This window comes from Taeniopygia guttata, chromosome 2 (genome assembly GCF_048771995.1).
Source record: "Taeniopygia guttata chromosome 2, bTaeGut7.mat, whole genome shotgun sequence".
Taxonomy (NCBI): domain Eukaryota; kingdom Metazoa; phylum Chordata; class Aves; order Passeriformes; family Estrildidae; genus Taeniopygia; species Taeniopygia guttata.
The window spans coordinates 151573648-151601438 of record NC_133026.1 but is presented as its reverse complement, the minus strand read 5'-3'; the positions used below and the strand labels follow the sequence as shown (position 1 = coordinate 151601438).

General features: G+C 53.5%; 2 protein-coding genes across 11 annotated transcripts in view; one reads left to right on the top strand and one right to left on the bottom strand.

The window, feature by feature from the left end:
• BOP1 (BOP1 ribosomal biogenesis factor) overlaps positions 1-15483 on the bottom strand; it is a 98892-nt gene extending 83409 nt beyond the window's left edge. For 2 of the 3 annotated variants that reach the window (XM_072925131.1, XM_072925130.1), the window contains exons 1-2: positions 15208-15482; positions 4767-5066 (exon numbers count right to left, since the gene is read on the bottom strand). In XM_072925131.1, coding sequence (XP_072781232.1) covers positions 4767-5066; positions 15208-15216 — 309 coding nt within the window. In that variant the 5' untranslated portion in view covers positions 15217-15482. Of the gene's footprint in view, positions 1-4766; positions 5067-15207 lie in introns of all 3 variants that reach the window. The other variant, XM_072925132.1, reaches the window with a different exon arrangement.
• Positions 15484-17312: 1829 nt separating this feature from the next.
• HSF1 (heat shock transcription factor 1) overlaps positions 17313-27791 on the top strand; it is a 42348-nt gene continuing 31869 nt past the window's right edge. For 4 of the 8 annotated variants that reach the window (XM_072925122.1, XM_072925121.1, XM_072925124.1 and 1 more), the window contains exons 1-3: positions 17313-17642; positions 21431-21539; positions 26040-26176. In XM_072925122.1, the coding sequence (XP_072781223.1) occupies positions 17508-17642; positions 21431-21539; positions 26040-26176 (381 nt within the window). In that variant the 5' untranslated portion in view covers positions 17313-17507. Of the gene's footprint in view, positions 17643-21430; positions 21540-21904; positions 21921-22429; positions 22448-22806; positions 22819-23190; positions 23201-26039; positions 26177-27791 lie in introns of those variants that run through there. The other 4 variants (XM_072925127.1, XM_072925126.1, XM_072925128.1 and 1 more) reach the window with 4 other exon arrangements.

The following is a 27791-nucleotide window of genomic DNA, read 5'->3' as shown; positions in this document are numbered from 1 at the left end:
ATCAGGGAATGATTGGAAAAGCGGGATCGGGATTCAGGGAATGACAGGAAAAGCGGGATCGGGATTCAGGGAATGACAGGAAAAGCGGGATCGGGATTCAGGGAATGACAGGAAAAGCGGGATCGGGATTCAGGGAATGACAGGAAAAGCGGAATCGGGATTCAGGGAATGACAGGAAAAGCGGGATCGGGATTCAGGGAATGACAGGAAAAGCGGGATCAGGGAATGACAGGAAAAGCGGGATCGGGATTCAGGGAATGACAGGAAAAGCGGGATCGGGATTCAGGGAATGACAGGAAAAGCGGGATCAGGGAATGACAGGAAAAGCGGGATCAGGGAATGACAGGAAAAGCGGGATTCAGGGAATGACAGGAAAAGCGGGATCGGGATTCAGGGAATGACAGGAAAAACGGGATCGGGATTCAGGGAATGATTGGAAAAGCGGGATCGGGATTCAGGGAATGACAGGAAAAGCGGGATCGGGATTCAGGGAATGACAGGAAAAGCGGGATCGGGATTCAGGGAATGACAGGAAAAGCGGGATCGGGATTCAGGGAATGACAGGAAAAGCGGGATCGGGATTCAGGGAATGACAGGAAAAGCGGGATCAGGGAATGACAGGAAAAGCGGGATCGGGATTCAGGGAATGATTGGAAAAGCGGGATCGGGATCAGGGAATGACAGGAAAAGCGGGATCGGGATTCAGGGAATGACAGGAAAAGCGGGATCGGGATTCAGGGAATGACTGGAAAAGCGGGATCGGGATTCAGGGAATGACAGGAAAAGCGGGATCGGGATCAGGGAATGACAGGAAAAGCGGGATCAGGGAATGACAGGAAAAGCGGGATCGGGATTCAGGGAATGACAGGAAAAGCGGGATCGGGATTCAGGGAATGACAGGAAAAGCGGGATCAGGGAATGACAGGAAAAGCGGGATCGGGATTCAGGGAATGATTGGAAAAGCGGGATCAGGGAATGACAGGAAAAGCGGGATCGGGATTCAGGGAATGACAGGAAAAGCGGGATCAGGGAATGACAGGAAAAGCGGGATCGGGATTCAGGGAATGACAGGAAAAGCGGGATCGGGATTCAGGGAATGACAGGAAAAGCGGGATCAGGGAATGACAGGAAAAGCGGGATCGGGATCAGGGAATGACAGGAAAAGCGGGATCGGGATTCAGGGAATGACAGGAAAAGCGGGATCAGGGAATGACAGGAAAAGCGGGATCGGGATTCAGGGAATGATTGGAAAAGCGGGATCGGGATTCAGGGAATGGCAGGAAAAGCGGGATCGGGATTCAGGGAATGACAGGAAAAGCGGGATCAGGGAATGATTGGAAAAGCAGACCGGGATAAATCCCGGAGCAGGGATGGGATTACCGGGAACACAAAGGCGGATTTGAGCTTTGAGGGCCGGACGCTCCGCAGGGATCCGGGATAAATCTTTTCCCAGGATTTTGGCGCTGGGATGGGGCCGGGGTTGGGTTTCACCTTCCCCGGCTGCCCCCGCGCAGAGCGGCCGGAGACGGAAAATCCCAAAATCCCAAAATCCCAAAATCCCAAAATCCCAAAATCCCAAAATCCTGGCGTTACCCGTCTGACCCCGTCTGTCCCGGTTTGTCCCAGTCTGTCCCTCCCAGTCTGTCCCAGTCCGTCCCAGTGCCTCCCAGTCTGTTTCTCCCAGTCTGTCCCAGTCCATCCCAGTCCATCCCAGTCTGTCCCAGTCCCATCCCAGTCCCTCCCAGTCCATCCCAGTTCCATCCCAGTCCCTCCCAGTTCCATCCCAGTCCATCCCAGTCCATCCCAGTCCATCCCAGTCCATCCCAATCCCATCCCAGTCCCAGCTCTGGAAAAGTTTGGGAACAGCTCTGGAAAAGTCTGGGAACTGCCTGGAAAAGTTTGGGAACGGCGCTGGAAAAGTTTGGGAACAGCTTTGGAAAACTGTGGGAGCTCTGGGGAACAGCCCTGGAAAAGTTTGGGAATTCTGAGAACAGCCCTGGAAAAGTTTGGGAATAGCTCTAGAAAAGTTTGGGAACAGCTCTAGAAAAGTTTGGGAACAGCTCTGGAAAAGTTTGGGAACAGCCCTGGAAAAGTTTGGGAACAGCCCTGGAAAAGTTTGGGACTGGCCATGGAAAAGCCCTGGAAAAGTTTGGGAACAGCTCTAGAAAAGTTTGGGAACAGCTCTGGAAAAGTTTGGGAACAGCTCTGGAAAAGTTTGGGAACAGCCCTGGAAAAGTTTGGGAACAGCTCTAGAAAAGTTTGGGAACAGCTCTAGAAAAGTTTGGGAACAGCTCTGGAAAAGTTTGGGAACAGCTCTGGAAAAGTTTGGGAACAGCTCTGGAAAAGTTTGGGAACTTTTCCAGTTTGGGATTTGGGAATGGCAGCGCTGGGATTTGGGGGAGCGGAGCATCCCGGGAAGGGGCAGGAATGGGACGGGAGCCCCCAAATCCAGGAGCCCCCAAATCCAGGAGCCCCCCCAAATCCAGAGTAGGAAGGGGACAGGGACCCCCAAATCCAGGGCAGGATTGGGATGGGAGCCCCCAAATCCAGGAGCCCCCCAAATCCAGGAGCCCCCCCAAATCCAGGAGCCCCCAAATCCAGGAGCCCCCAAATCCAGGAGCCCCCAAATCCAGGAGCCCCCAAATCCAGGGCAGGAAGGGGACGGGAGCCCCCAAATCCAGGATCCCCCCAAATCCAGGGCAGGAAGGGGACGGGAGCCCCCAAATCCAGGGCAGGAAGGGGACGGGAGCCCCCAAATCCAGGATCCCCCCCAAATCCAGGGCAGGAAGGGGATGGGAGCCCCCAAATCCAGGAGCCCCCAAATCCAGGAGCCCCCAAATCCAGGAGCCCCCAAATCCAGGAGCCCCCAAATCCAGGAGCCCCCAAATCCAGGAGCCCCCCAAATCCAGGAGACCCCAAATCCAGGAGCCCCCAAATCCAGGGCAGGAAGGGGACAGGAGCCCCCAAATCCAGGATCCCCCCCAAATCCAGGGCAGGAAAGGGATGGGAGCCCCCAAATCCAGGAGCCCCCCCAAATCCAGGATCCCCCCCAAATCCAGGAGCCCCCCCCAAATCCAGGGCAGGAATGGGACGGAAGCCCCCAAATCCAGGAGCCCCCCAAATCCAGGAGACCCCAAATCCAGGAGCCCCCAAATCCAGGGCAGGAAGGGGATGGGAGCCCCCAAATCCAGGAGCCCCCCCAAATCCAGGAGCCCCCAAATCCAGGAGCCCCCAAATCCAGGGCAGGAAGGGGATGGGAGCCCCCAAATCCAGGAGACCCCAAATCCAGGGCAGGAACAGGATGGGAACCCCCAAATCCAGGAGCACCCAAATCCAGGAGCCCCCAAATCCAGGAGCCCCCAAATCCAGGGCAGGAAGGGGATGGGAGCCCCCAAATCCAGGAGACCCCCAAATCCAGGATCCCCCCAAATCCAGGAGCCCCCAAATCCAGGAGCCCCCAAATCCAGGGAAGGAAGTGGACGGGAGCCCCCAAATCCAGGAGACCCCCCAAATCAGGGATCCCCCCAAATCCAGGGCAGGAAGGGGATGGGAGCCCCCAAATCCAGGGGCCCCCCAAATCCAGGAGCCCCCAAATCCAGGAGCCCCCAAATCCAGGGCAGGAAGGGGACAGGAGCCCCCAAATCCAGGAGCCCCCCAAATCCAGGGCAGGAAGGGGATGGGAGCCCCCAAATCCAGGGCAGGAAGGGGATGGAGCCCCCAAATCCAGGATCCCCCCAAATCCAGGAGCCCCCAAATCCAGGAGCCCCCAAATCCAGGATCCCCCCCAAATCCAGGGCAGGAAGGGGATGGGAGCCCCCAAATCCAGGAGCCCCCAAATCCAGGAGCCCCCAAATCCAGGAGCCCCCCCAAATCCAAGATCCCCCCCAAATCCAGGGCAGGAAGGGGATGGGAGCCCCCAAATCCAGGGCAGGAAGGGGATGGGAGCCCCCAAATCCAGGAGCCCCCAAATCCAGGGCAGGAAGGGGATGGGAGCCCCCCAAATCCAGGAGCCCCCAAATCCAGGGCAGGAAGGGGATGGGAGCCCCCAAATTTAGGGCAGGAACAGAATGGGAGCCCCCAAATGCAGGATCCCCCCCAAATCCAGGACAGGAAGGGGACGGGAGCCCCCAAATTCAGGAGCCCCCAAATCCAGGGCAGGAAGGGGATGGGAGCCCCCAAATCCAGGATCCCCCCCCAAATCCAGAGTAGGAAGGGGACGGGAGCCCCCAAATCCAGGAGCCCCCAAATCCAGGAGCCCCCAAATCCAGGGCAGGAAGGGGATGGGAGCCCCCAAATCCAGGAGCCCCCCAAATGCAGGAGCCCCCAAATCCAGGAGCCCCCAAATCCAGGAGCCCCCAAATCCAGGAGCCCCCAAATCCAGGAGCCCCCAAATCCAGGAGTCCCCAAATCCAGGGCAGGAAGGGGACAGGAGCCCCCCAAATCCAGGGCAGGAAGGGGACGGGAGCCCCCAAATCCAGGATCCCCCCAAACCCAGGGCAGGAGGGGGACAGGAGCCCCCAAATCCAGGATCCCCCCGAAATCCAGGAGCCCCCAAATCCAGGATCACCCCCAAATCCAGGGCAGGAACGGGATGGGAGCCCCCAAATCCAGGAGCCCCCAAATCCAGGAGCCCCCAAATCCAGGATCACCCCCAAATCCAGGGCAGGAACGGGATGGGAGCCCCCAAATCCAGGAGCCCCCAAATCCTTGGCAGGAAGGGGACAGGGACCCCCAAATCCTTGTCAGGATCCCAGCCAGCCCCTCACCTGTGTCTGGGGACACGAGGGGCTCCCGGGGGCTCCTTCCTCCTCCTCCTCTTCATCCTCCTGGTGCCCTTCCTCCTCCTCCTCCTCCTCCTCCTCCTCCTCCTCCCGGCTCCCGGGGGAGTCGCTGTCGCTTCCGGAATCTTCCAGGCCGGAGTAGACGCTGCTCTCCTCACTGTCACACTCCTCACTGTCACACTCCTCAGTGTCACACTCCTCAGTGTCACACTCCTCACTGTCACACTCCTCACTGTCACACTCCTCACTGTCACCGAGCTCCGCGCTGCCATCCGAGGGGCTGGGCTGAGAGGGACAGAGAGGAGAGGTCACAGCGGGGACACACAGGGGACATTGGGGACACACAGGGGACATTGGGGACACCCAGGGGACACGGGGGGACATTGGGGACAGCCAGGGGATATTGGGGACAGCGGGACACCCAGGGGACATTGGGGACACCCAGGGGACACCGGGGACACCCAGGGGACATTGGGGACAGCCAGGGGACACTGGGGACACCGGGACACCCAGGGGACATTGGGGACACCCAGGGGACACCGGGACACCCAGGGGACACGGGGGACATGGGAAAATAGGGGGACACTGGGGAACACGAGGGGACATGGGGGGACACTCAGGGGACACAGGGGACATGGGGGGACACGGGGGGACACCCAAGGGACGCCAGGACACCCAGGGGAAATGGGGGGACACCCAGGGGACACTGGGGAACACGAGGGGACACGGGGGACATTGGGGACACTGAGGGGACATGGGGGGACACCGGGACACCCAGGGGACACAGGGGGACAGAGGGGACACAGAGGGACATGGGGAGACAGAGGGGACACGGGAACACAGGGGACATTGGGGAACACGAGGGGACATAGGGGGGACACAGAGGGACACCCAGGGGACACTGGGAAACACTAGGGGACATGGGGGGACACCGGGGACATTGGGGACACCCAGGGGACACCGGGACACCCAGGGGACACAGGGACACCCAGGGGACACTGGGGACACCCAGGGGACACAGGGACACCGGGACACCCAGGCGACATTGGGGACACCCAGGGGACACTGGGGACATTGGGGGACATTGGGGACACCCAGGGGACACGGGGACATGGGGGGACATTGGGGACACCCAGGGGACACGGGGACATGGGGGGACACAGGGGGACACCCAGGGGGCATTGGGGAACACGAGGGGACATGGGGGGACATTGGGAAAACTGAGGGGACATTGGGGAAACTGAGGGGACATTGGGGAAACTGAGGGGACATTGAGGACACTGAGGGGACACGGGGGACATTGGGGACACTGAGGGGACATGGGGGGACACCGGGACACCCAGGGGACACAGGGGGACAGAAGGGACACAGAGGGACATGGGGAGACAGAGGGGACACGGGAACACAGGGGACATTGGGAACACCCAGGGGACATTGGGGAACACGAGGGGACACGGGGGGACACGGGAACACAGGGGGACACCCAGGGGACACAGGGGGGACACAGGGGGACACCCAGGGGACATTGGGGAACACGAGGGGACACAGGGGGACATTGGGGACACCCAGGGGACACTGGGGAACACGAGGGGACATAGGGGGGACACAGAGAGACACCCAGATGACATTGGGGGACACGGGGGACATTAGGGACACACAGGGGGAAACCCAGGGGACATTGGGGACACCAAGGGGACATGGGGGGGACACGGGGGACATGGGAACACAGGGGACACAGGGGGACACCCAGGGGACATTGGGGACACCCAGAGGACACCGGGACACCCAGGGGACATTGGAGACACTGGGACACCTAGGGGACACCCAGGGGACACAGAGGAGACATGGGGGACACAGAAACACAGGAGGACACAGGGGGACACCCAGGGGACATTGGGGAACATGAGGGGACACGGGGGAAAGAGGGGACAGAGGGGGACACAGTAGGACATTGGGGACACCCAGGGGACATGGGGGGGACACAGGGGGACACCCAGGGGACATTGGGGAACACGAGGGGACACGGGGGGACATTGGGAACACTGAGGGGACACAGGGGGACAGAGGGGACACAGAGGGACACAGGAACAGAGGGAGACAGAGGGGACACCCAGGGACACGGGGGGACATGGAAACATAGGGGGACACCGGGACACCCAGGGGACGTTGGGGAACACAAGGGGACACGGGGGAACATTGGGGACATTGGGGACACCCAGGGGACACTGGGGACACCCAGGGGACATTGGGGACACTGAGGGGACATGGGGGGACATGGGAACACAGGGGACACAGGGGGACACGGGGGGACATTGAGGACACCCAGGGGGACACGGGGGGGACACGGGGGACATGGGAACACAGGGGACATTGGGGACACCAAGGGGACACAGGGGGAAAGAGGGGACACCGGGACACCCAGGGGACATTGGGGAACACGAGGGGACATTGGGGGACACTGGGGACACCCAGGGGACACTGGGGACACCGGGACAACCAGGGGACATTGGGGAACACGAGGGGACACAGGGGGACATTGGGGACACCCAGGGGACACTGGGGACACCCAGGGGACATTGGGGAACACGAGGGGACACCCAGGGGACATTGGGAACACCAAGGGGACACGGGGGAAAGAGGGGACAGAGGGGACATGGGGGACACTGAGGGGACACAGGGGAAAGAGGGGACACACAGGGGACACAGGGGACATTGGGGAACACGAGGGGACACGGGGGGACACAGGAACACAGGGGGACACCCAGGGGACACTGGGGACACCCAGGAGACATTGGGGACACCAAGGTGACATGGGGGGACATTGGGGACACAGGGGACACCCAGGGGACACTGGGGACAGCCAGGCGACATTAGGGACACCAGGACACCCAGGGGACACCAGGACACCCAGGGGACACGGGGACACCAGGACACCCAGGGGACACAGGGGACATGGGGGGACATTGGGGACACCCACGAGACACAGGGGACATGGGGGGACATTGGGGACACAGGGGACACCGAGGACATGGCGGGACATTGGGGAACACGAGGGGACACGGGGGGACATTGGGGACACCCAGGGGACATTGGGGGCACCGGGGACATGGGAACACAAGGGACACAGGGGGACACCCAGGGGACACGGGGGTACATGGGAACACAGGGGACATTGGGGACACCGGGACACCCAGGGGACATGGGGGACACCCAGGAGACAAGGGGGGACATGGGAACACAGGGGGACACTGGGGGACACCCAGGGGACACTGGGAAACACGAGGGGACATAGGGGGACATCCAGGGGACAAGGGGGGGACACAGGGGACATGGGAACACATGGGGACACTGGGGGACATTGGGGACAACCAGGGGACATGGGGGACATAGGGGGACTCGGGAACCCCAAACAATAGGGGCCCATGTGCTGCCATGGAGACACCACCACAGTGATGGACGCCCCCCAACACAATTTTTGGGTCCCCCCTCAGAACCAAACTGGACCCCCCAGTTACTGGGTCACCCCTCAGAAACAAAATGAACCCCCCAGTTACTGGGACCCCTCAGAAACAAAATGAACCCCCCAGTTACTGGGACCCCTCAGAACCAAACTGGACCCCCCCCCAGTTACTGGGACCCCTCAGAACCAAACTGGACCCCCCAGTCACTGGGACCCCTCAGAACCAAACTGGACCCCCCCCCAGTTACTGGTGCCCCTCAGAACCAAACTGGACCCCCCCCCAGTTACTGGGACCCCTCAGAACCAAACTGGACCCCCCCAGTTACTGGGACCCCTCAGAACCAAACTGGACCCCCAGTTACTGGGTCACCCCTCAGAACCAAACTGGACCCCCAGTTACTGAGACCCCCAGAACCAAACTGGACCCCCCAGTTACTGGGACCCCTCAGAACCAAACTGGACCCCCCCAGTTACTGGGACCCCTCAGAACCAAACTGGACCCCCAGTTACTGGGACCCCTCAGAACCAAACTGGACCCCCCCAGTTACTGGGACCCCTCAGAACCAAACTGGACCCCCCAGTTACTGGGACCCCCTCCCAGAACCAAACTGGACCCCCCAGTTACTGAGACCCCCAGAACCAAACTGGACCCCCCAGTTACTGGGACCCCTCAGAACCAAACTGGACCCCCCCAGTTACTGGGACCCCTCAGAACCAAACTGGACCCCCAGTTACTGGGACCCCTCAGAACCAAACTGGACCCCCCCAGTTACTGGGACCCCTCAGAACCAAACTGGACCCCCAGTTACTGGGTCACCCCTCAGAACCAAACTGGACCCCCAGTTACTGAGACCCCCAGAACCAAACTGGACCCCCCAGTTACTGGGACCCCCCTCAGAACCAAACTGGACCCCCCAGTTACTGGGTCACCCCTCAGAACCAAACTGGACCCCCCAGTTACTGGGTCCTCCCTCAGAACCAAACTGGACCCCCCAGTTACTGGTGCCCCTCAGAACAAAACTGAACCCCCCCAGTTACTGGGACCCCCTCCCAGAACCAAACTGGACCCCCCAGTTACTGGGTCAGCCCTCAGAACCAAACCAAACCCGCCAATTACTGGGTCACCCCTCAGAACCAAACTGGACCCCCCAGTTACTGGGACCCCTCAGAACCAAACTGGACCCCCCCAGTTACTGGGTTTACTGGGTCACCCCTCAGACCCAAACTGGACCCCCCAGTTACTGGGACTGCTCAGAACCAAACTGGACCCCCCAGTTACTGGGACCCACCTCAGAACCAAACCAAACCCCCCAGTAACTGGGTCACCCCTCAGAACCAAACTGGACCCCCAGTTACTGGGTCAGCCCTCAGAACCAAACCAAACCCGCCAATTACTGGGACCCCTCAGAACCAAACTGGACCCCCCAGTTACTGGGACCCCTCAGAACCAAACTGGACCCCCCAGTTACTGGGACCCCTCAGAACAAAACTGGAGCTCCCAGTTACTGGGACCCCTCAGAACCAAACTGGACCCCCCAGTTACTGGGGCACCCCTCAGAACCAAATTGGACCCCCCAGTTACTGGGTTTACTGGGTCACCCCTCAGAACCGAACTGGACCACCCAGTTCGGGGACCCCTCAGAAGCAAACTGGACCCCTCAGAACCAAACTGGACCCCCCAGTTACTGGGACCCCTCGGAACCAAACTGGAGCCCCCAGTTACTGGGACCCCTCAGAACCAAACTGGACCCCCCAGTTACTGAGACCCCTCAGAACCAAACTGGAGCCCCCAGTTACTGGGACCCCTCAGAACCAAACTGGACCCACCAGTTACTGGGACCCCTCAGAACCAAACTGGACCCCCAGTTACTGGGACCCCTCAGAACCAAACTGGACCCAACAGTTATTGGGTCACCCCCCAGAACCAAACTGGACCACCCAGTTACTGGGTCACCCCCCAGAACCAAACTGGACACCGAATTATGAGGACCCCTCAGAAACAAAATGAACCCCCAAGTTACTGGGACATCCCTCAGAATGAAACTGGACCCCCCAGTTACTGGGACCCCTCAAAACCAAACTGGACCCCCCAGTTACTGGGACCCCTCAGAACCAAACTGGACCCCCCAGTTACTGGGTCCCCTCAGAACCAAACTGGACGCCCCAGTCACTGGGGCCCCTAAGAACCAAACCGGATCCACCAGTAACTGGGTCACCCCTCAAAACCAAACTGGACCCCCCCCCAGTTACTGGGGCCCCTCAGAACCAAACTGGACCCCCCAAATTTCTGGATCCCACTCAGAACAAGGCCAAATCCCCTCAGTGCTGCATCCCCTAAGGACAAGGCCAGACCCCTTTAGGGAGACTCCCAGTTATGGGGTCCCACCTCAGGAGGCCAAATCCCCCCTCAGTGCCAGGTTCCCTCACACACACCGGGCTGGAGCCATTCCCAGAGCTCTCAGTGCCAGGTTCCCTCACACACACCGGGCTGGAGCCATTCCCAGAGCTCTCAGTGCCAGGTTCCCTCACACACACCGGGCTGGAGCCATTCCCAGAGCTCTCAGTGCCAGGTTCCCTCACACACACCGGGCTGGAGCCATTCCCAGAGCTCTCAGTGCCGGGTTCCCTCACACACACCGGGCTGGAGCCATTCCCAGAGCTCTCAGTGCCGGGTTCCCTCACACACACCGGGCTGGAGCCATTCCCAGAGCTCTCAGTGCCAGGTTCCCTCACACACACCGGGCTGGAGCCATTCCCAGAGCTCTCAGTGCCAGGTTCCCTCACACACACCGGGCTGGAGCCATTCCCAGCCCCTCTCGGTGCCAGGTTCCCTCACACACACCGGGCTGGAGCCATTCCCAGAGCTCTCAGTGCCAGGTTCCCTCACACACACCGGGCTGGAGCCATTCCCAGAGCTCTCAGTGCCAGGTTCCCTCACACACACCGGGCTGGAGCCATTCCCAGAGCTCTCAGTGCCAGGTTCCCTCACACACACCGGGCTGGAGCCATTCCCAGAGCTCTCAGTGCCAGGTTCCCTCACACACACCGGGCTGGAGCCATTCCCAGAGCTCTCAGTGCCAGGTTCCCTCACACACACCGGGCTGGAGCCATTCCCAGAGCTCTCAGTGCCAGGTTCCCTCACACACACCGGGCTGGAGCCATTCCCAGCCCCTCTCGGTGCCAGGTTCCCTCACACACACCGGGCTGGAGCCATTCCCAGAGCTCTCAGTGCCAGGTTCCCTCACACACACCGGGCTGGAGCCATTCCCAGAGCTCTCAGTGCCAGGTTCCCTCACACACACCGGGCTGGAGCCATTCCCAGAGCTCTCAGTGCCAGGTTCCCTCACACACACCGGGCTGGAGCCATTCCCAGAGCTCTCAGTGCCAGGTTCCCTCACACACACCGGGCTGGAGCCATTCCCAGAGCTCTCAGTGCCAGGTTCCCTCACACACACCGGGCTGGAGCCATTCCCAGAGCTCTCAGTGCCAGGTTCCCCTCACACACACCGGGCTGGAGCCATTCCCAGAGCTCTCAGTGCCAGGTTCCCTCACACACACCGGGCTGGAGCCATTCCCAGAGCTCTCAGTGCCAGGTTCCCTCACACACACCGGGCTGGAGCCATTCCCAGAGCTCTCAGTGCCAGGTTCCCTCACACACACCGGGCTGGAGCCATTCCCAGAGCTCTCAGTGCCAGGTTCCCTCACACACACCGGGCTGGAGCCATTCCCAGAGCTCTCAGTGCCAGGTTCCCTCACACACACCGGGCTGGAGCCATTCCCAGCCCCTCTCGGTGCCAGGTTCCCTCACACACACCGGGCTGGAGCCATTCCCAGAGCTCTCAGTGCCAGGTTCCCTCACACACACCGGGCTGGAGCCATTCCCAGAGCTCTCAGTGCCAGGTTCCCTCACACACACCGGGCTGGAGCCATTCCCAGAGCTCTCAGTGCCAGTTCCCCTCACACACACCGGGCTGGAGCCATTCCCAGAGCTCTCAGTGCCAGGTTCCCTCACACACACCGGGCTGGAGCCATTCCCAGAGCTCTCAGTGCCAGGTTCCCTCACACACACCGGGCTGGAGCCATTCCCAGCCCCTCTCAGTGCCAGGTTCCCTCACACACACCGGGCTGGAGCCATTCCCAGAGCTCTCAGTGCCAGGTTCCCTCACACACACCGGGCTGGAGCCATTCCCAGAGCTCTCAGTGCCAGGTTCCCTCACACACACCGGGCTGGAGCCATTCCCAGAGCTCTCAGTGCCAGGTTCCCTCACACACACCGGGCTGGAGCCATTCCCAGAGCTCTCAGTGCCAGGTTCCCTCACACACACCGGGCTGGAGCCATTCCCAGAGCTCTCAGTGCCAGGTTCCCTCACACACACCGGGCTGGAGCCATTCCCAGCCCCTCTCAGTGCCAGGTTCCCTCACACACACCGGGCTGGAGCCATTCCCAGAGCTCTCAGTGCCAGGTTCCCTCACACACACCGGGCTGGAGCCATTGCCAGAGCTCTCAGTGCCAGGTTCCCTCACACACACCGGGCTGGAGCCATTCCCAGAGCTCTCAGTGCCAGGTTCCCTCACACACACCGGGCTGGAGCCATTCCCAGAGCTCTCAGTGCCAGGTTCCCTCACACACACCGGGCTGGAGCCATTCCCAGAGCTCTCAGTGCCGGGTTCCCTCACACACACCGGGCTGGAGCCATTCCCAGAGCTCTCAGTGCCAGGTTCCCTCACACACACCGGGCTGGAGCCATTCCCAGAGCTCTCAGTGCCAGGTTCCCTCACACACACCGGGCTGGAGCCATTCCCAGAGCTCTCAGTGCCAGGTTCCCTCACACACACCGGGCTGGAGCCATTCCCAGAGCTCTCAGTGCCAGGTTCCCTCACACACACCGGGCTGGAGCCATTCCCAGAGCTCTCAGTGCCAGGTTCCCTCACACACACCGGGCTGGAGCCATTCCCAGAGCTCTCAGTGCCAGGTTCCCTCACACACACCGGGCTGGAGCCATTGCCAGAGCTCTCAGTGCCAGGTTCCCTCACACACACCGGGCTGGAGCCATTCCCAGAGCTCTCAGTGCCAGGTTCCCTCACACACACCGGGCTGGAGCCATTCCCAGAGCTCTCAGTGCCAGGTTCCCTCACACACACCGGGCTGGAGCCATTCCCAGAGCTCTCAGTGCCGGGTTCCCTCACACACACCGGGCTGGAGCCATTCCCAGAGCTCTCAGTGCCAGGTTCCCTCACACACACCGGGCTGGAGCCATTCCCAGAGCTCTCAGTGCCAGGTTCCCTCACACACACCGGGCTGGAGCCATTCCCAGAGCTCTCAGTGCCAGGTTCCCTCACACACACCGGGCTGGAGCCATTCCCAGAGCTCTCAGTGCCAGGTTCCCTCACACACACCGGGCTGGAGCCATTCCCAGAGCTCTCAGTGCCAGGTTCCCTCACACACACCGGGCTGGAGCCATTCCCAGAGCTCTCAGTGCCAGGTTCCCTCACACACACCGGGCTGGAGCCATTCCCAGAGCTCTCAGTGCCAGGTTCCCTCACACACACCGGGCTGGAGCCATTCCCAGAGCTCTCAGTGCCAGGTTCCCTCACACACACCGGGCTGGAGCCATTCCCAGAGCTCTCAGTGCCAGGTTCCCTCACACACACCGGGCTGGAGCCATTCCCAGAGCTCTCAGTGCCAGGTTCCCTCACACACACCGGGCTGGAGCCATTCCCAGAGCTCTCAGTGCCAGGTTCCCTCACACACACCGGGCTGGAGCCATTCCCAGAGCTCTCAGTGCCAGGTTCCCTCACACACACCGGGCTGGAGCCATTCCCAGAGCTCTCAGTGCCAGGTTCCCTCACACACACCGGGCTGGAGCCATTCCCAGAGCTCTCAGTGCCAGGTTCCCTCACACACACCGGGCTGGAGCCATTCCCAGAGCTCTCAGTGCCAGGTTCCCTCACACACACCGGGCTGGAGCCATTCCCAGAGCTCTCAGTGCCAGGTTCCCTCACACACACCGGGCTGGAGCCCCCCGCCGCCATTTCCTGGTCCCCCCTCACCGGGTCTTGCCCTTCATGAGACCAAACAGCCACATATTACGGGTTGTCTTCGCTCAGGACAAGACCAATTTCCTCTCAGGAGGCCAAAGCTTTCCTCAGTGCCGAGTTCCCCCTCAGAATAAGACCAAACTCCCCTCAGTGCCGGGTTCTCCCTTATGGACACCAGCCCGGACCCCATTTCCCCATTTCCCTGTTCTCCTCACGGACACCAGCCCGGCCCCCTCCCCATTTATTTCTCCATTACTCGGTGCCCCTCACGGACATCAGGCCCCTCCCCATTTCCCCATTTCTTGGTGCCCCTCACGGACACCAGCCCGGACCCCTCCCTATTTCCCGGTGCCCCTCAGGGACACCAGCCCCCTCCCCAGTTCCCCATTTCCCGGTGCCCCTTACTGACACTAGCCCGGACCCCTCCCCATTTCCCCCTCACGGACATCAGGCCCCTCCCCATTTCCCCATTTCTTGGTGCTCCTCACTGACACCAGCCCGGAGCCCTCCCCATTTCCCCCTCACGGACTCCAGCCCGGCCCCCTCCCCATTTATTTCCCCATTTCCCGGTGCCCCTCACGGACACAAGCCCGGCCCCCTCCCCATTTATTTCCCCATTACCCGGTGCCCCTCACGGACATCAGCCCCCTCCCCATTTCCCCATTTCCCGGTGACCCTCACTGACACCAGCCCGGGCCCCTCCCCATTTCCCGGTGCCCCTCACGGACACCAGCCCGTACCCCTCCTCATTTCCCGGTGCCCCTCACTGACACCAGCCCGGGCCCCTCCCCATTTCCCCCTCACGGACCCCAGCCCAGCCCCTCCCCGCCGCCATGGCAATGCCGTGTGTATCCCCTCTCTGTTCGTTGCCATGACACCCCCGTGTGTGTCTCCATCCCCGTCCCCCCTCCCCGGTCACCCCCGTACCTGCTCCATGCTGGCGGCTCCGCCGAACACGTGTGCGCCGCTCACAGAGACGGCCACGCCCCTTCCCGCCGCTCTTCCGCCTTACCGCGGCCCCACACCGCTCCCGCGGGTGGGGATGCCGGTCCTGGGCAGGGCGGGATAACGGGAACCGGAGATGAGAACGGGAAAAGGGAACAGGAAAAAGAACGGGAATGGGGCGGCAGCGCGGGAAAATGGGGAAAAGCGACGCGCGCGTGCGCAGAGGGCACCGCCCCGCCGGGCCCGCGCATGCGCGTGAGGCAGCCGCGAGGATGGCTGGGTGAGGGACGGGAAAGGGGCGTGGCTCTGCGGAAGGGGGCGTGGCCACGCGTTCCTGTGGGCGGTCGCTGCGCGCTGCGCCAGCAATAGGAAAGGGGCGTGGTCATTAAGGAAATGGGCGTGTCCACGCGGGGAGGGCGGGGCCAGATCGCGCAGGGGCGTGTCCACTCCATTGGAGGTGTCACCTTGTGATAGCCCCGCCCAGATATTGCCAAAAATTGCCCGAGGGCAACGCCAGGTGATCGGGGGCGTGTCTCTGTGGGCAGGGGGCGTGGCCAGGTGAGACAGGGGGTGTTCTGTATCTTTAACACGCAGTGGGCGTGGCTACAGCACAAGTGAGCGTGTCTTTGCACCAAACCCCAGTCTGTAACACTGAGTGGGCGTGGCTACCGCAAAAGTGGGCGTGTCTTTGTAACAAACCCTTATCTGTAACACGGGGTGGGCGTGGCTACCTCACAAGGGGGCGTGTCCTTACATCAAACCCCACCCCTCCCTTGCCCCAACACGCAGTGGGCGTGGCTACCACCAAATTAGCTGGGACTCCCTAATAATAATTAACAGTGGGCGTGGCTACCGCAAAATGGGGCGTGTCTTTTCGCCAAACCCCTGTCTGTAACACGCAGTGGGCGTGGCTACCGTAAAAGGGGGCGTGTCATGATGCAAAGTCCCTCCTAAAACCACTCAGTGGGCGTGGCTACCGCACAAGTGAGCGTGTCTTTTCCCAAAGCCTCTTTATTTAATATGCGGTGGGCGTGGCTACCGCACAAGTGGGCGTATCTTTTCACCAAATCCACTTTACATAATATGCGGTGGGCGTGGCCACCGCACAAGTGGGCGTGTCTTTTCACTAAAACTCCCCTTATGTAATATGCGGTGGGCGTGGCTACCGCACAAGGGGGCGTGTCTTTTCACCAAAGCGCCTTTATGTAATATGCGGTGGGCGTGGCTACGGCATAAGTGGGCGTGGCTTTGCTCCAAACACCTATTTGTAACATTGAGTGGGCGTGGCTACCGCACAAGTGGGCGTGTCTTTGCACCAGAACCCCCTTATGTAATATGCGGTGGGCGTGGCTACCGCACAAGTGGGCGGGTCTTTTCACGAAAACCCTCCTTGTTTAATATACGGTGGGCGTGGCTACGGCACAAGTGGGCGTGTCTTTGCACCAACCCCTATCTGTAACACGAAGTGGGCGTGGCTAAAGCACAAGTGGGCGTGTCCTTACATCAAACCCCGCCCCTCCCTTGCCTCAACATGCAGTGGGCGTGGTTATCACTAAAGGAGCTGGGACTCCCTAATAATAACGAACAGTGGGCGTGGCTACCGCAAAAGGGGGCGTGTCTTTGCACTAAAGCCGCGCCACACTCTGAAATGGTCACTGTTCCCGGCTATGCCAAAGGGGCGTGTCTTTATGCTAAAGCCCCGCCCCTTCTTGCATTTGCATGAGATGGGCGTGGCTACTGCACAAGTGGGCGTGTCTTTGCGCCAAACCAGTATATGTAACACTCAGTGGGCGTGGCTACAGCACAAGTGGGCGTGTCCTTGCACCAAACCCCTATCTGTAACACGGGGTGGGCGTGGCCTCCTGCATAAGGGGGCGTGTCTTTGCACCAAACCCCTATCTGTAACATTGAGTGGGCGTGGCTACAGCACAAGTGGGCGTGTCTTTGCACCAACCCCTATCTGTAACACGGAGTGGGCGTGGCTACAGCACAAGTGGGCGTGTCTTTGCACCAACCCCCTATCTGTAACACGGAGTGGGCGTGGCTACTGCACAAGTGGGCGTGTCCTTCCCCTAAGCCCCGCCCCGTTCCCGTCCCGCCGCGCTCCCTCACGCCCCCCAAGATGGCGGCGGCCATGCCGCCCCCCGCCGCCGCCGCCGCCGCCGCCGCTCGGGGCTCTCCCGTCGCTCTTTAACGGCGCCGCCGCCGCCCCCGGGGCTTTTTCCCCGCGGGGCTTTTTCCCCGCGGGGCCTCCCCGAGCCCTCCCCGCCCCCAGCGCGGCCATGGACGGGCCGGGCGCGGCGGCGGCGGCGGCGGCGGGCGCGGGCCCCGGGGCCAGCAACGTGCCCGCGTTCCTGAGCAAGCTGTGGACGCTGGTGGAGGACCCCGAGACGGACGCGCTGATCTGCTGGAGCCCCGTGAGTGGCCCCGGAGCTCCCGGGGAGGCGGGCAGCGGGGTCCGGTAGGGCCCGGTAAGGCCCGGCCTGGGCCCCGCGGGCCGCGGCGCTGCTGCGGCGGAAAAACGGCTTTTCCCGCCAAAAAAACGGCTTTTCCCGCCAAAAAAACGGCTTTTCCCGCCAAAAAACCTGCTTTTTCCGCTGAAAAGGGCGATAGTCAGGCGAAAAATTTCGGTTTTAACGGAAAATCCCGATTTTCCCGGGAAAAATCCCACTTTTCCTGGGGAAAAGACCCTTATTCCCGCAAAAAAGCCCGTTATTCACGCGAAAAATCCCGTTATTCCCAGGAAAATCCCGCTTTTCCCAGGAATAATCCCACTTTCCCCAGGGAAAATCCCATTTTCCCATTTTTTCCGGGAAAAATCCCGTTATTTCCGGGAAAAATCCCGCTTTCCCCACGAAAAAATCCCACTTTTCCTGGGGAAAAGACCCTTATTCCCACGAAAAATCCCCTTATTCCTGGGGAAAAACCCGTTATTCCCGCAAAAAATCCCGTTATTCCCAGGAAAATCCCGCTTTTCCTGGGAAAAAGACCCTTATTCCCACAAAAAAATCCCGTTATTCCCAGAAAAATCCCACTTTTCCCAGGAAAAATCCCACTTTTCCTGGGAAAAAGACCCTTATTCCCACAAAAAATCCCCTTATTCCTAGGGAAAAGCCCGTTATTCCAGCATAAAAATCCCGTTATTCCCAGGAAAATCCCGTTATTCCCAGGAAAATCCGGTTTTTCCCAGGAATAATCCCACTTTCCTTGGGAAAAAGACGCTTATTCCCACGAAAAATCCCATTATTCCTGGGAAAAATCCCCTTATTCCCGCAAAAAATCCCGTTATTCCCAGGAAAATCCCACTTTCCCTGGGAAAAAGACCTTTATTCCTATGAAAAATCCCGTTGTTCCTGGGGAAAATCCCATTATTCCCGCAAAAAATCCCGTTATTCCCGGGGAAATCCAAGTTTTTCCAGGAAAAATCCCACTTTTCCTGTGGAAAAGACCCTTACTCCCAGGAAAAATCCCCTTATTCCCACAAAAAATCCCGTTATTCACGCGAAAAATCCCGTTATTCCCGGGAAAATCCCGCTTTTCCCAGGAAAAATCCCACTTTTCCTGGGGAAAATCCCCTTATTCCTAGGGAAAAGCCAGTTATTCCTGCAAAAAAACCCGTTATTCCCAGGAAAATCCCACTTTTCCCAGGAAAAATCCCACTTTTCCTGGGAAAAAGACCCTTATTCCCACAAAAAGTCCCCTTATTCCCGCAAAAAATCCCAATTTTCCTGGAAAAATCCCGATTTTCCTGGGAAAAATCCAGCTTTACCCACGTAAAATCCCACTGTCCCCAGGGAAAATCCCATTTTCCCATTTTTTTCCAGGAAAAATCCCACTTTTCCTGGGGAAAAGCCCGTTATTCCCGCAAAAAAATCGCATTATTCCCAGGAAAATCCCACTTTTCCCGGGAAAAATCCCGTTATTTCCGGGAAAAATCCAGTTATTTCCAGGAAAATCGCACTTTTCCCAGGAAAAATACCACTCTCCCCAGGGAAAATCCCGTTATTCTCGTGAAAAATCCCATTTTTCCTGGGAAATTTTAGCTATACCCACATAAAATCCCACTTTCCCCAGGGAAAATCCTGCTAGTCCCAGGAAAATCCCATTTTCCCACGATAAATCCCGCTTTTCCCACAAAAAGTCCCACTTTTCTTTGGAAAAATCCCCTTATTCCTTGGAAAATCCCACGTTCCCCAGGGAAAATACCATTATTCCTGGGAAAATCCCACTTTTCCCACAAAAAATTCCATTTTTCCTGCAGAAAATCCCACTTTTCCTGGGAAAAATCCCCTTATTTCCACGAAAAATCCCATTATTCCTGGGAAAATCCCGTTATTCCCATGAAAAGTCCAATTTTTCCATAAAATTTCAGCTTTACCCACAAAAAATCCCTCTTTTCCCGGGACAATCCCGTTATTCCCATGGAAAATCCAGATTTTCCTGGAAAAAAAAAAATCTCATTATTCCCACTAAAAATCCAATTTTTCCCGTAAAATTCCAGCTTTACCCACAAAAAATCCCATTTTCCCAGGGAAAATTCCACTTTTCCCACAAAAAACTCCATTTTCCCTGCACAAAAAAAATCCCATGTAAAAATCCACAAAATTCCTGAAAAATCTCTAGAAAAATCCCCCAAAATTCCCTAGAAATTCCCAAATATTACCTAAAATCCCCCAGAAATTCCTTTAAAATATCCTAAAGTTCCCAAAATTCCCATTTCATTCCCATTTTCCATATTTTTTCCAGAGCGGGAGCAGCTTCCACATCTTTGAGCAGGGCCAATTCTCCCAAAATTCCTGAAAATCCCCAAAAATTCCCCAAAAAAATACCAAAAATACCCCAAATTCCCTGAAAATCCCAAAATTCACCCCAAAAATTAAAAAAAAACCCCACAAAAATTCTCAAAAATATCCCCAAAATTCCCCAAAGAAATCCTAAAAAAATCCCAAAAATTCTCCAAAAATTCCTTCTAAATCCCCAAGAAAATCACAAAAACCCCAAAAATTCCCCAAAAAATCCACAAAATTCCCCAAAAATCCCTAAAAAAAATTCCCAAAAAAAAGAAAAAATTGCAGAAAATCCCTTTAAAATCCCCAAAAATTCCTCAAAAACTCCCAAAATATCTCAAAAAATTCCAAAACTTCCCCCAAAAATTTTGGAACTTCCCCGAAAAATCCCTAAATTCTCCAAAACTTCCCAAACAATCCCAAAAATCCCAAAATTCAAAAACCGTAAAAAAGTTTCAAAAAAATCCAAAAAAATTCCTCAAAAATCCACAAAATTCCCCTCAAAAATTCCAAGTAGTCCCAAAAAACACCAAAAAAAAATGCCCCAAAATTCCCAAAACCAAAAAATCCCAAAATTCAAAAAACAAAAAAAAAGTTTTTAAAAATCCCCAAAATTAAAAAAAAAATTTCCAAAAAAATCCCAAAAATTCCCAAAAATACCTTTAAAAGTTCCCCAAAAATACGAAAAAATTGCAAAAAAAACCCTCAAACTCTTCAAAAAAGTCGCCAAAACCCCTCAAAATTCCCCAAAAATTCCCTATAAATTTTTTTTAAATTCCCAGAATTCCAAATAATTCCCAAAATTCCCATTTCATTCCCAATTTTCCGTGTTTTTGCAGAGCGGGAGCAGCTTCCACGTCTTTGACCAGGGCCAGTTCTCCCAAACATCTCAAAAATCCCCCAGAAGTCCCCCAAAATTCCAAGAAGTCCCCAAAAAGATCCCAAATAATTCCAAAAAATTCCCCAATAATTCAAAAAAAATCCCCAAAAATACTGAAAAAATGCCAAAAAATTGCCAAAAAATCCCCAAAAATGAAAAAAAAAATCCCAAAATTCAATAACCGTAAAAAAAGTTTTAAAAAATCCAAAATATTCCTCAAAAATCCACAAAATTCCCCCCAAAAATTCCAAATAGTTCCCAAAAAGTTCAAAAAATTCCCAAAGTAGATCATCAAAAATCCCCAAAATGAAAAAAAAAATTTCTCAAAAGTTCTTGAAATAAATCCTAAAAATATCCAAAACAATTCCCAGAAAATCCCTTTAAAATTAAAAAAAAAATCCTCAAAAACTCCCAAAAATTACCCAAAAAAACCCAGAAATTCCCCAAAAATCACCCCAAAATTCCCTAAAAATTTCCCAAAAATTCCCAAAATTCCCAAAATTCCCATTTTTTCCCAAATTTTCCGTGTTTTTTGCAGAGCGGGAGCAGCTTCCACGTCTTTGACCAGGGCCAGTTCTCCAAGGAGGTTCTGCCCAAGTACTTCAAGCACAGCAACATGGCCAGTTTCGTGCGCCAGCTCAACATGTGTGAGTCAGAATTCCCAAAATTCCCGAATTCCCAAAAATTCCCAACAATTCCCAAAAAATTTGGGAATTCTGGGGTGAAATTTGGGGCTTCTGGGGCTTTTCCAGGGGATTTTTGGGGATTTTTTGGGGATTTTTTTGGGATTTTGGGGCTTTGGGGATCGGCTTCGTGCGCCAGCTCAACATGTGTGAGTCAGAATTCCCAAAATTCCCAAATTCCCAAAAATTCCCAAAAATTCCCAAAATTCTGGGGTGAAATTTGGGGCTTCTGGGGCTTTTCCAGGGGATATTTGGGGATTTTTTGGGAATTTTTTTGGGATTTTTGGGGTTTGGGGAAGGATTTTGGGGCTTTGGGGATTGGCTTCGTCCGACAGCTCAACATGTGTGAGTCAGAATTCCCAAAATTCCCAAAAATTCCCAAACATTCCCAAAATTCTGGGGTGAAATTTGGGGCTTCTGGGGCTTTTCCAGGGGATTTCTGGGGATTTTTTGGGGATTTTTTTGGGATTTTGGGCCTTTGGGGATCAGCTTCGTCTGCCAGCTCAACATGTGTCAGTGAGAATTCCCAAAATTCCCGAAAATTCCCAAAAATTCCCAAAAATTCCCAAAAATTCGGGAATTCTGGGGTGAAATTTGGGGCTTCTGGGGCTTTTCCAGGGGATTTTTGGGGATTTTTTGGGGTTTGGGGAAGGATTTTGGGGCTTTGGGGATCAGCTTGGTCCGCCAGCACAACATGTGTGAATCCAAATTCCCAAATTCCTGAAAATTCCAAAAAATTCCCGAAAATTCGGGAATTCTGGGGTGAAATTTGGGGCTTCTGGGGCTTTTCCAGGGGATTTTTGGGGATTTTTGGGGATTTTTTTGGGATTTTGGGGCTTTGGGGATCGGTTTCGTGCGCCAGCTCAACATGTGTGAGTCAGAATTCCCAAAATTCCCAAATATTCCCAACAATTGCCAAAAATTTGGGAATTCTGGGGTGAAATTTGGGGCTTCTGGGGCTTTTCCAGGGGATTTTTGGGGATTTTTTGGGGATTTTTGGGGTTTGGGGAAGGATTTTGGGGCTTTGGGGATCGGTTTTGTCCGACAGCTCAACATGGGTGAGTCAGAATTCCCAAATTCCCAAAAATTCCCAACAATTCCCAAAAATTTGGGAATTTTGGGGGGAAATTTGGGGCTTCTGGGGCTTTTCCAGGGGATTTTTGGGAATTTTTTGGGGATTTTTGGGGTTTGAGGAAGGATTTTGGGGCTTTGGGGATCGGCTTCTTCCGACAGCTCAACATGTGTGAGTCAGAATTCCCAAAATTCCAAAAAATTCCCAAAAATTCCCAACAATTCCCAAAAATTTGGGAATTCTGGGGTGAAATTTGGGGCTTCTGGGCTTTTCCAGGGGATTTTTGGGGATTTTTTTGGGATTTTTGGGGTTTGGGGAAGGATTTTGGGGCTTTGGGAATTGGCTTCGTCCGCCAGCTCAACATGTGTGAGTCCAAATTCCCAAAATTCCCAAAAATTCCCAACAATTCCCAAAAATTCCCAAAATTCTGGGGTGAAATTTGGGGCTTCTGGGGCTTTTCCAGCGGATTTTTGGGGATTTTGGGGGGATTTTTGGGGTTTGGGGAAGGATTTTGGGGCTTTGGGGATCGGCTTCTTCCGCCAGCTCAACATGTGTGAGTGAGAATTCCCAAAATTCCCGAATTCCCAAAAATTCCCAAAATTCTGGGGTGAAATTTGGGGCTTCTGGGGCTTTTCCAGGAGATTTTTGGGGATTTTTTGGGGATTTTTGGGGTTTCAAGAAGGATTTTGGGGCTTTGGGGATCAGCTTCGTCCGCCAGCTCAACGTGAGGGAGTGAGAATTCCGGAATATTCCAAGGAATTTTGGGAATTTGGGAATCCCTGGAAATTCCAGGATTTTTTCCCATTTTTACCTGGAAATTCCTGAGTTTTTTCCATTTTCCCCGTTTTACTATAGAAATTCCAGATCTTTTCCCATTTTTTCCATTTTCCCTTGGAAATTCACAGATTTTTCCATTGCCCTTTAATAATTTCCGGATTTTTTCCCTGTTTCCCGGATTTTTTTTCCATTTTTCCATGAAATTTTCCTCTGGAAATTGTGGGATTTTTTTCCCCTTTTTCCCTGGATATTTTTGCCTTTTTTTTTTTTTTTGGTATTTTTCCCATTTTCCCCGTATTTTTTTCCCCATTTTTTCCCCCATTTTCCCCTGGAAATTCCCATTTTTCCTGTTTTTTCCCCCGTTTACAGACGGATTCCGGAAGGTGCTGCACCTGGAGCAGGGCGGGTGCTGCCACAATCCCATTTTTACCCCTTTTTTGCCATTTTTCCCCATTTTTCCCCATTTTTTCCCCAAAATTCCCATTTTTCCCGGATTTTTTCCCATTTTTCCGGTTTTTTCCCCCATTTCCAGACGGATTCCGGAAGGTGCTGCACCTGGAGCAGGGCGGGTGCTGCCACAATCCCATTTTTACCCCTTTTTTTCCCCTTTTTTCCCCATTTTTGCCCATTTTTCCCCCATTTTTCCATGAAAATTCCCATTTTTTTTCCCATTTTTCCCATTTTTCCGTTTTTTTCCCCCATTTCCAGACGGATTCCGGAAGGTGGTGCACCTGGAGCAGGGCGGGTGCTGCCACAATCCCATTTTTACCCCTTTTTTTCCCATTTTTCCCCATTTATGCCCATTTTTTCCCCATTTTTTCCCCAAAATTCACATTTTTTTTCCCGTTTTTCCCATTTTTCCCGTTTTTTCCCGCATTTCCAGACGGATTCCGGAAGGTGCTGCACCTGGAGCAGGGCAGGTGCTGCCACAATCCCATTTTTACCCCTTTTATTCCGATTTATGTCCATTTTTGCCCATTTTTTTCCCATTTTTCCATGAAAATTCCCATTTTTTTTCCCATTTTTCCCATTTTTCCGGTTTTTTGCCCCATTTCCAGACGGATTCCGCAAGGTGGTGCACCTGGAGCAGGGCGGGTGCTGCCACAATCCCATTTTCCCATGGAAAATCCCATTTTTTTCCCATTTTTTCCCCATTTTTCCCCATTTTTCCATGAAAATTCCCTTTTTTTTTCCCATTTTTCCCATTTTTCCGGTTTTTTCCCCCATTTCCAGACGGATTCCGGAAGGTGGTGCACCTGGAGCAGGGCGGGTGCTGCCACAATCCCATTTTTACCCCTTTTTTTCCCATTTTTGCCCATTTTTCCCCATTTTTTAACCATTTTTTCCCCAAATTTCCCATTTTTTTTCCCATTTTTCCCATTTTTCCCGTTTTTTCCCCCGTTTCCAGACGGATTCCGGAAGGTGCTGCACCTGGAGCAGGGCGGGTGCTGCCACAATCCCATTTTCCCATGGAAATTCCCTTTTTTTTCCCATTTTTTTCCCATTTTTCCATGAAAATTCCCATTTTTTTTCCCGTTTTTCCCATTTTTCCGGTTTTTTCCCCCATTTCCAGACGGATTCCGGAAGGTGGTGCACCTGGAGCAGGGCGGGTGCTGCCACAATCCCATTTTTACCCCTCTTATTCCGATTTTTTTCTCATTTTTCCCCATTTTTCCCCATTTTTTCCCCAAAATTCCCATTTTTTTTCCCATTTTTCCCATTTTTCCGGTTTTTTCCCCCATTTCCAGACGGATTCCGGAAGGTGGTGCACCTGGAGCAGGGCGGGTGCTGCCACAATCCCATTTTTACCCCTTTTTTTCCCATTTTTGCCCATTTTTCCCCATTTTTTAACCATTTTTTCCCCAAATTTCCCATTTTTTTTCCCATTTTTCCCATTTTTCCCGTTTTTTCCCCCGTTTCCAGACGGATTCCGGAAGGTGCTGCACCTGGAGCAGGGCGGGTGCTGCCACAATCCCATTTTCCCATGGAAATTCCCTTTTTTTTCCCATTTTTTTCCCATTTTTCCATGAAAATTCCCATTTTTTTTCCCGTTTTTCCCATTTTTCCGGTTTTTTCCCCCATTTCCAGACGGATTCCGGAAGGTGGTGCACCTGGAGCAGGGCGGCTGCTGCCACAATCCCATTTTTACCCCTTTTTTTCCCATTTTTCCCCATTTTTCCCCATTTTTTTCCCATTTTTTCCCCAAAATTCCCATTTTTTTTCCCATTTTTCCCATTTTTCCGGTTTTTTCCCCCATTTCCAGACGGATTCCGGAAGGTGGTGCACCTGGAGCAGGGCGGGTGCTGCCGCAATCCCATTTTCCCATGGAAATTCCCTTTTTTTTTCCCATTTTTTCCCCATTTTTTCCCATTTTTCCCCCAAAATTCCCATTTTTCCCGTATTTTTTCCCATTTTTCCGTTTTTTTCCCCCGTTTCCAGACGGATTCCGGAAGGTGGTGCACCTGGAGCAGGGCGGGTGCTGCCACAATCCCATTTTTACCCCTTTTTTTCCCCATTTTTTCCCATTTTTTCCCATTTTTTCCCCATTTTTCCCCCAAAATTCCCATTTTTCCCGTATTTTTTCCCATTTTTCCGTTTTTTTCCCCCGTTTCCAGACGGATTCCGGAAGGTGCTGCACCTGGAGCAGGGCGGGCTGGTGAAGCCGGAGAAGGACGACACCGAGTTCCAGCACCCGTTCTTCCTGCGCGGGCAGGAGCGGCTCCTGGAGAACATCAAACGCAAAGTCACCAGCGTCAGTCCGGGGCAAAAACACCCAAAAAACACAAAAAAAACAGTCCAAAAATTTTAAAAAATTGTTTGGGAAAAATCGGCAAAAAAATCCCCCAAAAAATCGGAAAAAATCGGAAAAAAATCAGAATAATTCTGTAAAAAAAACAAATAAAAATCCCCCCCAAAAAAAAAAAATGGGAAAAAATCCCTCCAAAAATTGGAGAAAAATAGAAAAAATTCCATCAAAAATTCCTAAAGAAAATCGCCAAAAAAATTCCTCAGAAATGGTAAAAATCCTGCCAAAAAATACACCAAAAATAAAATAAAAATAAAAAGAAAAATTGAATAATTCTGTAAAAAAACCAAAAAAAGTCCCCCCAAAAATTCCTCAGAAGTGGTAAAAATCCCACAAAAAAAATCCCCCCAAAATTATTGAAAAATATTTTTAAATTCCCCAAAATTAAGAAAAAAATTAGGAGAAATTCCCATTAAAAAATGGCCAAAAATGGGTTTTAAAAATCCTTGCCAGAAGCGGCTCCTGGAGAACATCAAACGCAAAGTCACCAGAGGCAGTCCTGGGCAAAACGGGGCAAAAACACCCAAAAAACACAAAAAAATAGCAGCAGAAATTGGAAAAATGGTTTGGGAAAAATCGGCAAAAAAATCCCCCCAAAAATCGGAAAAAATCGGAAAAAAATCGGAATAATTCTGTAAAAAAAAACAAAAAAAAATCCCCCCCAAAAATTCCTTAAAAATAACCAAAAATTCCTCAGAAATGGTAAAAAGTCCTGCAAAGAAAATCCCCCCAAAATTATTGAAAAATTTTTTTAAATTCCCCAAAATGAAAAAAAAATTAGGAGAAATTCCCATTAAAAAATGGCCAAAAATGGGTTTTAAAAAAAAGAAATCCAAAAAATTCAGGAAAAAATCCCGAAAAATTGACAAAAAATCAGAAAAAAAAAAAGTCAGAAAAAAATCCCAAAAATTTGACAAAAAGTGGAAAAAAGGCAGGGAAAAAAGTCCAAAAAAATTGACAAAAAATCAGAAAATGTTTGGAAAAAATCCCAAATAAAATGACAAAAAATCAGAAAAAAAAACCAAAAAATTTGGAAAAAAGATCCCAAAATTTTGACAAAAAGCGGAAAAAAGGCAGGAAAAAAATCCAAAAAAATTGACAAAAAATCGGAAAATGTTTCAAAAAAATAAAAAAAAAAAGACAAAAAATCAGAAAAGAAATCCAAAAAAGTCAGGAAAAAAAACCCAAAAATTTGACAAGAAGCGGGAAAAATAGCTGAAAAAAAAATCCCAAAAATTTGACAAAAAGCAGAAAAAAGGGAGAAAAAAAATTTAAAAAAATTGCCAAAAATTCAGAAAAAACCCCCAAAAATTTGACAAAAAGCAGAAAAAAGGCAGAAAAAAATCCAAAAAAATTGACAAAAAATCAGAAAATGTTCGGAAAAAATCCCAAAAAAAAGACAAAAAATCAGTAAAAAACTTCAGGGAAAATCCCAAAAATCTAACAAAAAGTGTAAAAAAGGCAGAAAAAAATCCAAAAAAATTGACAAAAAATCAGAAAAAAAATCCAAAAAATTCAGAAGAAAAATCCCAAAAATTTGACAAAAAGCAGAAAAAAAGGC